Source organism: Salvelinus namaycush, chromosome 25 (genome assembly GCF_016432855.1).
Source record: "Salvelinus namaycush isolate Seneca chromosome 25, SaNama_1.0, whole genome shotgun sequence".
Taxonomy (NCBI): Eukaryota; Metazoa; Chordata; class Actinopteri; order Salmoniformes; family Salmonidae; genus Salvelinus; species Salvelinus namaycush.
This window is the reverse complement of record NC_052331.1, coordinates 33,180,573-33,192,801: the sequence shown is the minus strand read 5'-3', so window position 1 is coordinate 33,192,801 and position 12,229 is coordinate 33,180,573. Positions and strand designations below refer to the sequence as shown.

At 40.9% G+C, this 12,229-nt stretch overlaps 1 protein-coding gene across 1 annotated transcript in view; it reads right to left on the bottom strand.

The window, feature by feature from the left end:
* Positions 1–3,341: 3,341 nt before the first annotated feature.
* The window catches only part of LOC120020551 (probable cation-transporting ATPase 13A3), a 34,433-nt gene continuing 25,545 nt past the window's right edge, over positions 3,342–12,229 (bottom strand). Inside the window, exons 23-32 of the mRNA XM_038964259.1 lie at positions 12,093–12,172; positions 11,851–11,893; positions 11,175–11,284; positions 10,714–10,810; positions 10,486–10,558; positions 10,099–10,276; positions 9,414–9,595; positions 8,961–9,049; positions 8,747–8,827; positions 3,342–4,117 (exon numbers count right to left, since the gene is read on the bottom strand). Coding sequence (XP_038820187.1) covers positions 3,938–4,117; positions 8,747–8,827; positions 8,961–9,049; positions 9,414–9,595; positions 10,099–10,276; positions 10,486–10,558; positions 10,714–10,810; positions 11,175–11,284; positions 11,851–11,893; positions 12,093–12,172 — 1,113 coding nt within the window. The 3' untranslated portion in view covers positions 3,342–3,937. The remainder of the gene's footprint in view (positions 4,118–8,746; positions 8,828–8,960; positions 9,050–9,413; positions 9,596–10,098; positions 10,277–10,485; positions 10,559–10,713; positions 10,811–11,174; positions 11,285–11,850; positions 11,894–12,092; positions 12,173–12,229) is intronic.

Sequence of the window (12,229 nt, the reverse complement as noted above, 5' to 3'; positions counted from 1 at the left end):
TTGCGGGTACTATTTAATGAAGCTGCCAGTTGAGGACTTGTGAGGCGTCTGTTTCTCAAACTAGACTATCTAATGTACTTGTCCTCTTGCGCAGTTGTGCACCGGGGCCTCCCACTCCTCTTTCTATTCTGGTTAGAGACAGTTTGCGCTGTTCTGTGAAGGGAGTAGTACACAGCGTTGTATGAGATCTTCAGTTTCTTGGCAATTTCTCACATGGAATAGCCTTCATTTCTCAGAACAAGAATAGACTAATGAGTTTCAGAAGAAAGTTATTTGTTTCTGGCCATTTTGAGCCTGTAATCGAACCCACAAATGCTGATGCTCCAGATACTCAACTAGTCTAAAGAAGGCCAGTTTTATTGCTTCTTTAAATCAGAACAACAGTTTTCAGCTGTGCCATCATAATTGCAAAAGGGTTTTCTAATGATCAATTAGCCCTTTAAAATAATAAACTTGGATTAGCTAACACAATGTGCCATTGGAACACAGGAGTGATGGTTGCTGATAATGGGCCTTTGTACGCCTATGTAGATATTCTATAAATTAAAAAAAGAAGAAGCTTTTCCCAGCTACAATAGTCATTTACAACATTAACAATGTCTACACTGTATTTCGCATCAATTTTATGTTATTTTAGTGGACTTTTTTTGTTGCTTTTCTTTCAAAAACAAGGAAAGTTCTAAGTGACCCCAAACCTTTGAACGGTAGTGTATACTAGACAATACAGGCGATACATCAGTTGTAAAACATGTACTGTACAAATTCAAAAAACAGATATTAGAATTAGCTGTTAATCTCAGAGAATATAAAATACAATGAAAATGTGATATCTTTTCAAAACAATTCCCTTTGATAAAAGCAGCATTTAGGTCAGGTGCAATGGTTTATAAATGTTACAAAAGGTATGGCATGACCTCATTCCCACCCATCACCTCACTTGGATACTCTAGGTCCGCTATTCTACAGAGATCAAATGTTTCATATGAGGAGACGGTACAGAATGTCACCTTTTATTTGAGGGTATTCTCATACATATCCGTTTTATCGTTTAGAGATTAAAGCACTTCATGTTATTAGTTCATCTATATGAACGTTTCAAGTATTTGACACCTTTAAAATGGGAGGACTAGATACATAAAGTGCTTTCATTTCTAAATGGTAAAACAGGTATATATGAAAATACCCTAAAATAAAAGATTCTGTACTGTCGCCTCATATGAAACATTTGATCTCAAATCCAAAATGCTAGAGTATAGAGCTGAATTAAAACGTGTTAGCTTCAGCGTCCAAATAAATACGTACAGGAGTGTACGTGCACACACCCACCAGGTTTTTTTCTGGATCCAAATTGGGGTTAGGTGGTGGCTGTGATGGGGGCGTGGTGAATAGTGAGGTTGCCGACTGAAAATTTTAAGAGGCCTTCTTGGCCGCGGGAAAAAAATGTCCTGCAATTCTACACATTTGTTATAATGTGAAAGAAACATAATTTTTAATTCAAATTTTCAGCAAATCTACACATTTTGCCATGGCTTATGCGTTGTTATGCTATCGGAGTGACTCAAACACAACAAAATCAATGGGGGCCCCATGCCATGACAAAAATACTGAATGCATAATTTTCCAAATTTTTTATTCTCCCTAACGGGCTAGATTTTATTTGGGCGATTGTTAGTTCTCAAAGATCATCATATTTTTTAAATATATATCTGGTTTAAGTCATTTAAGTTTACACTGAAAATGTTTTCCCATCCCAATAATTTTGTATTAAGTCCTGCCCAAGACTTTTCTATGCAGAAAAAACCCTGCATACACATGCAGAAACACACAGGCACCAGATGAACTCAAGTGTTCAGTTTTTACAAGGGTCACGGGCACTCACATACTTCCACAGGAAGAATTACATTCATAAAGCGTAGCAAATTCTCAGAGAAACACAGCAATATATTATTGGTGCATTGGAATGTTATTAAATCTTGGCAAATACAGTAGTACCACTCACGCTTAAAACACACACACAGTGCTTTCAAAATGCATAATCTGGGTGTGTTGATATATATATATTTTTAAATCCCTCCATTTCCCTCAGTACGGTCCTGTTCACACATGTTCTCTTTAACTCTTGACATTTCGTTGGAGCAGCAATCAAGGCAAGTGAGAAAGTGTTAGTGGACGATTCCATAGTTCTTAGTCTTTGTGAAGCTGAAAAATCAACCAGTGGTGAGTGCAAGGCAAGCCCTGTATTGGAAAGACATAATCTCTGGGCCTCTACACCAAGGCTCAACTAATAGCAAAAAGAGGGTTATAAGTACCCGGTATGGAGCAGCCTGTCAGTAGTCACATTGCTGGGGTTCTATGTGTGCTTTGGGGGTTATGGGTAAGGACGGAGCAGTTATGGTCTAGTTATGGTCAAGAAGTTGACAGGATCACAGTCTGATTGCAAGCTCATGATGTGATTTCACATTATTCTTTTTGTTTATTCCTGGATATGGGGCTAGTTGTCCAGGCAATGGAAGGTTCTAGACTCAATATTGGTTATAAACCAGGTCAGTTGTCCAGGCAATGGAAGGTTCTAGACTCGATATTGGTAATAAACCAGGTCAGTTGTCCAGGCAATGGAAGGTTCTAGACTCAATATTGGTTATAAACCAGTCAGTTGTCCAGGAAATGGAAGGTTCTAGACTCAATATTGGTTATAAACCAGGTCAGTTGTCCAGGCAACGGAAGGTTCTAGACTCGATATTGGTTATAAACCAGTCAGTTGTCCAGGCAATGGAAGGTTCTAGACTCAATATTGGTTATAAACCAGGTCAGTTGTCCAGGCAATGGAAGGTTCTAGACTCGATATTGGTTATAAACTAGGTCAGTTGTCCAGGCAATGGAAGGTTCTAGACTCGATATTGGTTATAAACCAGGTCAGTTGTCCAGGCAATGGAAGGTTCTAGACTTGATATTGTTTATAAACTAGGGCCGGGACGATATCAGTATTGCGATACTTGTTATTATCTTGTAAAGGAAAAACGAAGCAGATTTAACTTCTTTAGGAAAACAGCCCTTATGTTGGAGTCACAATTATTTATTTTCCTAGCTATAGATCGGTTAGCTGACAATGTCATGAAAATGATGTGCACTCTTCAAATGGGGCAGCAGTCTGAGTTGTTGTGATTCTGGATGGCCAGATAGATACCAACAATGACAAGAAACTGCCATGTGGGGAATCGCAAGTGACTGATTTCAGCTAGTTTCATCTTCTTGATACCATGTCTTGTTTTGAGGTGTTTTGACTGATTTCATGTCAATGCTAATATGGCTCAAATTCGCTAGCTAGCTAACAACTGTTACGATGTATTTGAGAGACAAGTGCTCATTGTGCAAATGGATTTTGGTTTTCAATAAACATTGGAGAATAAATATAGTTGACATGTTGTCAACAATCTAAGCCAACCTGTCTGTTTTCCCCCATAGTTACGCACGCGTCCGTTTTGTTACTCAACAACAAACCTGCCTATTGCACACAATATTTTACTTACAGCAGGTTTTTAAAATACCTAAGAGTTTGGTCTGCTTCATGTTTTCATTTTTGCCATGGAAAAATATTGCGATACTGGTATCATCACAGCCCTACTTGTCCAGGAAAAGGAATGTTCTATACTTGATACTGGTTATAAACCAGTCAGTGGTCCAGGGAATGGAAGGTTCTAGACTGGATACTGTATGCCTCCCATGTGGCACAGCAGTCTAAGACACTGCATCTCAGTGCTAGTGGCATCACTAGAGACCCTGGTTCGATCCCGGGCTGTATCACAACTGGCCATGATCAAGAGTACCATATGGCGGCTTTGGCTGGTGTAGGCCATCATTGTAAATAAGAATTTGCTATTAACTGACTTGCCTAGTTATATAAAAAAATGTTGCAGCTATATGTGGGTGTGGCCATGTGTCACATGCTGACAGTGTGGAGGGGGGTGCTGGTGGTGTAGGTGACGGTAGCAGGTTTGGGGGGCCAGTTGGGGTCCTCCTGCAGCTCCTGGGCGACTTGCATGTAGCGCACTCTGGGGGTCTTCCCCTTCCGATAGAACAGCCAGGAGAGGAACGCCGTGCACCAATGCTCATTAGCAGACTAGAAATAGTACATACACAAATCAAACAAGAAAGCAGCATAGACCACAGTAGGGTGATTCCTCACCAAACTAGAAAAAAAGACTTGGTTTGGGGGATTTTCACGAAATTGACTACATAGAAAGGTCCTTTGGAGGAAGGATTTGACACAGTGGGGTGTGAAATTATTGACACCCTTGATAAAGATGAGCAATAATGACTGTATGAAATACATTATTCAAATACTGAGCTATATTGTATGTTCCAAAAAAATTGGGAAATTATACAACTGCTCAGAGAAATATTTTTTTTCTCCCTAAAAGGTAGGGGGTCAAAATTATTAACACCCCTAAAGATTCTAATAAATAAAGTAGTCAAAAGTTAAGTATTTGGTCCCATATTCCTAGCATGCAATGACTACATCAAGCTTGTGACTCTACAAATGTGTAGGATGCATTTGCAGTTTGTTTTGGTAGTGTTGCAGATTATTTTGTGCCCAATAGAAATGAATGGTAAATAATGTATTGTGTCATTTTGGAGTCAAAATGACAATACAAGAATATGTTTCTAAACACTTCTACATTAATGTGGATGCATCTGAATTAATTGTGAATAATGATCAGTGAGAAAGTTAGAGGGTCAAAGATCATACCCCCAAGACACGCTAACCTCCCGTTATTGGGATTTGTGAGAGGTTTGAATGACTTATTTTATAGTCATTATTGTTCATCTTTATCAAGAGTGTCAATATTTTCAAACCCCACTGTCTATTTGACATTTGTATCTTAAAGCATGATTGAGAAATAATTAACTGAAGTTGGAATAATTATGACATTTCAGCATTACCCAGGCCTCCTTTAAGACTCCATAATGTTTCATCTGTAGGGGCTACAAAGCAAATAATGGGTGTCATATGAAGCTTTACCACTTGCTATGTAATATGAGTAGTATTTTGTTTTTAATAACAATTCATTACATACATTCATGAATTTGAAAAAATATCAACTTTAATATTTAAAAAATATATACTGGGTGGTTCGAGCTACTTTTAGTGTTATGATCCAATTTGTTAGCGTTGCCAACAGAGTGAATGTGAAAATGGATTCTAAATGGTCGCCCTCTGCTGGTGATTTGCAGGATGTGCAATGATGCAAGTAAAAGGAGGGCTGTGATTGGTTAGATCGCCTACTATGCCAATTTCTCTGTATAAAATGGGCCATAACTTAGAGCAGTGGTACTCCTTAGTTTATTGAATATATATATATTGTTCCCTGGACGGCAGATAGATGGCAGTATGGCGCAGCTGTTGAACAAAAAGGCCAAAATAGAACGTAACTGCTCAGCTACAGCTCAATTACGCTTTAAGATACAAATGTCAAATATATGTCAACAATCCTTCCTCCAAAACGACCCTTCTATGGATTACATGTAGTAAAAATCCCCCAAATCATGGTCTTTTCCCCCTAGTTTCGTGAGGAATCACCCAGTATCAGCATAGACCAAAGTTGCCTTTAGTGGCGTACAATTCTACACATGTTGCTAATCTCATGTTATTTTACACATTTTGCAATAAGGCTAAGAGAAAATGTTGCTGCTTCAAGGCTAATTTCCAGCAATTCTACACATATTGGCATGGGGCAGAGACAAAAAAATGCGCAGTTTTATAGTTAATAGCATGCTATTCTACACATTTTGCAATGAAGCTGAGAGAATTTTGCATTTTTACAGCAAATGTCCTGTAATTCTCAAAATTTTTGCTTTGGCTTATGACCTGTTCATATGCTTTCTGGGGAGGGGGATTGGAGACCCCCAGGGTTCTGGGGGGGGGGGGGGGGGGGGGCAACCTTGCGGTGGTGTGTGGTACGCCACTGGTTGCTTTTCAAATGCTACAGAAAGTATTTTTATTCCTAGTAATAATGTATGATACAGAGCATTTTGTAAGTATTCAGACCCTGACTTTTTCCACATTTTGTTACGTTACAGCCTTATTCTAAAATTGATTAAATAGTTCCCCCCCCCCCTCATCAATCTACACACAATACCCCATAATGACAAAGCAAAAACAGATTTTTAGAAGATTTATTTAAAAAAAATTAAATATCACATTTACATAAGTATTCAGACCCTTTACTCAGTACTTTGTTGAAGCACCTTTGGCAGCGATTACAGCCTTGAGTGTTTTTGGGTATGACGCTATAAGCTTGTCACACCTGTATTTGGGGCGTTTCTCCCATTCTTCTTTGCAGATCCTCTCAAGCTGGGGTGGCAGGTAGTCTAGTGGTTAGAGCGTTTGGCCAGTAACCGAAAGGTTGCTAGATCCCCGAGCTGAACAAGGCAGTTAAACCCACTGTTCCTAGGCCGTCATTGTAAATAAGAATTTGTTCTTAACTGACTAAATAAATAAAAAGCTCTGTCAGGTTGGATGGGGAGTGTTGCTGCCCAGCTATTTTCAGGTCTCTCCAGAGATGTTCAATCAGGTTCAAGTCCGGGCTCTGGCTGGGCCACTCAAGGACATTCAGAGACTTGTCACAAAGCAACTTCTGCGTTGCCTTGGCTGTGTGCTTAGGATTGTTGTCTTGTTGGAAGGTGAACCTTTGCCCCAGTCTGAGGTCCTGAGCGCTCTGGAGCAGGTTTTCATCAGGGATCTCTCTGTACTTTGCTCCGGTCATCTTTCACTTGATCCTGACAGTCCATGCCGCTGAATAACATCCCCACAGCATGATGCTGCCACCACCACGCTTCACCGTAGGGATGGTGCCAGGTTTCTTCCAGACGTGACGCTTGGCATTCAGGCCAAAGAGTTCAATCTTGGTTTCATCAGACCAGAGAATCTTGTTTCTCGTGGTCTGAGAGTCTTTAGGTGCCTTTTGGCAAACTCCAAGTGGGCTGTTATGTGACTTTTACTGAGGAGTGGCTTCCGTCTGGCCACTCTACCATAAAGGCCTAATTGGTGGAGTGCGGCAGAGATGGTTGACTTTCTGGAAGGTTCTCCAATCTTCACGGAGGAACTCTGGAGCTCTGTCAGAGAGACCATCGGGTTCTTGGTTATCTCCCTGACCAATGCCCTTCTCCCCCGATTGCTCAGTTTGGCTGGGCGGCCAGCTCTAGGAAGGGTCTTGGTGGTTCCAAACTTCTTCCATTTAAGAATGATGGAGGCCACCGTGTTCTTGGGGACCTTTAATGCTGCAGAAATGTTTTGCTACCTTTCTCCAGATCAGTGCCTTGAAACAATCCTGTCTCGGAGCTATACGGACAATTCCTTCGACCTCACTGCTTGTTTTTTGATCTGACAACTGTTGGACCTTATATAGACAGGTGTGTACCTTTCCAAATCATGTCCAATCAATTGAATTTACCACAGGTAAACATCTCAAGGATGATCAATGGAAACAGGAGGCACCGGAGCTCAATTTCAAGTCTCACAGCAAAGGGTCTGAATAATTATGTAAATAAGGTATTGCCGTTTTTTTTATTTTTTTATAAATTAGCAAACATTTCTAAAAGCCTGTTTTCGCTTTGTCATTATGGGATATTGTGTGTAAATTGATGAGGAAAATGTTTTATTTAATCCATTTTAGAATAAGGCTGTAACGTAACAAAATGTGGAAAAAGTCAAGGTGTCTGAATACTTTCCAAATGCACTGTATATTAGACTAAATATCTGTATAGGACAATAATTGCTAAAAACATGATATCGGTATCAATATCAATATCTTTCATACCTGATATTAAGATTATATTTTATTTCCAAAATTATCTGCCACTTAAACTCAAGGCGTGCTTGAGAAGATTTGCAGATATTTCTGCAAAGCAGTTTTTAAAATATTGGTCATGTCTATCACAGCCCATAAAATAATGGTTCTAGAACTGAATATTTCCATATCGGTGCATCTATCATTCTTAGTCATTTAAATCTCACTTATTTCTCAGCTTATTCAATCAGAAAAAAGACAAAACAAATGAATTGAATATCAAGCCCCTCAGAAGCCAGAGCAAGGATCAATGTATCAACATTGTGCATGCATGGGGGGGTAGTGAAGGACAACTACTATGGGTCATAGGGGGGGGGGGGGGGGTAAAGGGAGAGACAACTACTATGGGTCATAGTGGGGGGGGGGGGTAAAGGGAGGGACAACTACTATGGGTCATAGTGGGAGATAAAGGGAGGAACAACTACTAGATCTACAAAGTGAAAGAGAACTAAATAAGTACGCAAAGCCTAAACATTCCCAACCTGAGGTGTGAGAGTAGCGGAGGTGACGGCCATGCCATCGCTGCCCCCCTGCTTGTCTCGACTGAACACCAGCTTCCATAAGATGATGTCAAGGACCAAAGTCTAAGGAAGATTTCATTGGGCAGGAGTGAAAACAAAATGGCTGCTGATCGTCCATAATTAGGGGGTGATGATCAGGTTACGAGCAAAGACAAGGATGTCACTCAGAACAACAGTCAAAAATAAAAACACACATTATTTAAGAAATATGGATTCAATGTGGTTGTTATATTTGATTATTGAGGGATTGTATCAATTGATTGGATTGGTGTCATTTAATAATCACAAATGTCTACATGCAAGATTCTCAACAAGCTGAATCCTGTAGAGACAGTTTGTAGGGTGAATACACATGAAGTTCCCTATAGCATACTGTACCTCCAATAGGAAAGACACAGCAGCGTTCACTAGGACAATGATGACCACTGTTATGCGCCATTCATGGGGAACACACACAATCTACGGGGAAAGAGCGCAATGGGATGGGGTTAGCTAGTCTCAAGACAAAAGCGTCACAAGGCAAAGCATACACTACACCACATCATGCCAGGCAACGGCAGCCATTTTGGGTCGGACATTTTGTCTCACTCACCTCCAGGAAATTGTCGATGGCAGGAACAGGATACAGCATGATCATGAAGAGGAATATGTACAGAGCCATACAGGATAGCATGAACGGCCCTATGACATTGGTTCAAACAAAATGAGGTCACCAGTAACTAGGCCATTTTGCTGCTCATATGGACAATTTAATTTGATCGGAGTCAGGGTCAATTCCATTTAAATTCCAGTCAATTCTGGAAGTACACTGAAATTCCAATTCCAATTCTCTTCAATGCTTTTCAATGAGGAACATTTGGAAATGAAAATTTAATTTGGTTTACTTTCTGAAATGACTAGAATTAAAGCCCAGATTGACAAATCAATACAGTAAGCCATAGCTTCATAGCAAATGTTAGTTCTATGTCAAACATTAACATTAGCATCTTAAATCTGCTGTTACTGTGGAGTTAAACACAGTTGACAATACACAAGTGGAGCTTACAGTTTTTATAGCTTGGCTGTCTGAACGGTTTTCCCTTGGAGAAGATGATGGCCACTGCCAGGTACTGGAAGGAGGAGACGTAGAAGAGTGTAGTGTTCTCATAGTTCTTGATGTTCTTGTGGTCGACATGTAACGTTATGTTGGGACCATGGGTGAGATTGGCACTGGAAACATTACAGGCACTGTTGAAGAGAAACTTGAGTTAGCATGAAGATAACTTTCTTGGACATAATTACATGGGCCAGCTATTGTACCTCAGATTGTTTCCAAGATATGCCAAGATCGCAACTGTGGTCCAGAGCAAAAGTCTAAGGGTCTATTGACCTTTGGATGGACTTCCTAGGTGGACTGGTGGAGTACCCCTTATCAATCCCTTAGACCCCCAAATAACTTTCTTGGACTTCTGGATTGGGTTGTTGGACCATCTGAGGTCGTGTCCAACAATTCTTTTTTGGACCTTCCATATACAGTAAGTGTCTCAGATCACTTTTTGGACAATCAGATAAATATTTTGGATAATCAATAGGGGTATCCCTGATCATTTTGTTGGACCATCAGATAATATTTTGGATCATATATATGGTCCAGATTACCTTTTGGACCATCAGATAACTTTTGGGGTCATAAATAGCCAAATAGGTGTCCCAGATTCCTTCCCCCACAGCCCAGGCAGTGCAGTACTCACTCTGAGAGGGGCGTCCATTTCTCGTACCAGCTCTGGCCCCGGACCCAGACGAAGGCCAGGACCTGGAAGGCCAGACAGGTGAGGATCTGGGTCAGCACGGAGAACAGCAGAGGGCCTGAGATTAGACTGGACGGGGGGCGCCGCGCCACCAGAACCTTCCACGCTGGGTTCAGACTCACTTACAATAAATAATGAACAATAGGAAATCAATAAATGGCAGAACATTTTTTAAATCAATTTTAGTCATTAATTTCAGTGATACAGCACTGATACAGCAATTAGGATGTGAATATTTGAGGCCCCGTAAAGAAACTATCAATGTCTGTTTGGATACTCAACTCAAGTAATGCCGGATAAACATTCTGGAGACAGGTTTCTATTACTCACTTGTGAAGGCAATGATCAGAATGATAGCAACGTCAATGAAGAGGAACTGGAAGTCTCCCAGGTTGCTGAGGATCTAGAACATGGAGACACAACCCCTTAAAACTGATCTCAAACCAGTCATTACCATATTCGTCAGTTGATCATAGCAGCTACACTTATCTCAAACCAGCCGTTATCATGTTTGTCATTTGAGCTTAGTAGCTAAACTGATCTGGGACCAGTACTCACAGAGTAGAGGAGCGTGACACTGAGGTATTGGATGATGCTGTACAGGGCCATGAACTTGAACACACAGAAGGAGGTGATGAGAGCAGCTCGCCCCTCTCTGTGGAGAAACAACAGGCCATCATTCAGCCTGGCAACTCTGAGACTACTTTCATACAGCACTTCAAATACTTCAACAGATACATTTTATTCCACAGATAGACATTTGACTGGTACTTGTGCCAAGTAATTTATAACAACTGTATAATAAAGAGACATTTGACATTGTTGATGAAAAGGGATGCTAGTTCCTCTATAGGTTTATTCCAAGATTCCTGCCTTCAAGGGAGTTGTCCCTGGCCACTGTGCTTTTGCCTTTGCATTGCTTGCTCTTTGGGGTTTTAGGCTTGGTATCTGTAAAGCACTGTGACAACTGATGACGTAAAAAGGGCTTTATAAAAAACATCTGATTGATGCTACAGTACCTAATGAGGTTGGGCACACAGGAGATGTTGGCGGTGGAGGAGGTGAAGGGGGAGGCGACTGAGGCCTCCAACTCTGACAGAGAGATCCCACTGTGAGCTCTCTTTAGGGCCTGGAGATAGCAGAGGGAGGAGGTCACTCAATGTGCTCCAAATAATTGCTTGGAACATTGGTTGTGGGTTTAATTCCCATGGAGGCTAGGTGAAAGGTAATAGCCTGTCTGGTAAAATAAATTTTATAGCAGAGTTATAAGAGGGCGGCATTACAGGAAAGAGACGTCTGTTCCTAATAGTGGCGTCATGAGAATACTGTCCCCTTATGGAATCTACTGACCAATGTCATACTGCTTGAGCTGTGTACAGTTTGAAAACAGCTGATCCTATGGTCTGATAGCAACACTAATCTGCCCCATTCAAGCATTCTTTACAGTAGTATATGCCATTTAGCAGCTGCTCCTATCCAAAACAACTTACAGTCATGTGTGCATACATTTTACGTAAGGATGGTTCCGGGAATCGAACCCACTATCCTGGTGTTGCAAGCGCCATGCTCTATCAACTGAGCTACAAAGGACCACATTAATTGCAGTAAAACATGCTTTTATATTATGAGATGAAAAACACTCTGTACATCTCTCCAGAACAGTATTACACATAAAAATGACAACCCCATACTTACGCCACAGTCATTGGCACCATCACCACACATCCCTACAGTATAGCTGCAAAGAAAGCAAAAAAAGAGGCGGAAATTAAAGCCAAGTGGTCAACATATTACTTCGCTGGATGACAGAAATTTAGCATAATGTAGTTTCCCAGTAAGCACAAGACGTGATTCCAAAAGGACGTATTTTCATCCCCCAAAAAAACTATTTTGAACGTCTTGTGCTCGTAGGGGATAGTGCTGAAGAGGAGACTCACTCCACACTCTGTAGGACCTCTACCAGCTGAGTCTTCTGGTCAGGAGCCATGCGGGCGAATATTGTGGCACGCAGTGCCAGCTACAGCACCACCCAGTGGACAGACAGAACATAACACTAGCATCAAATAACGCTATA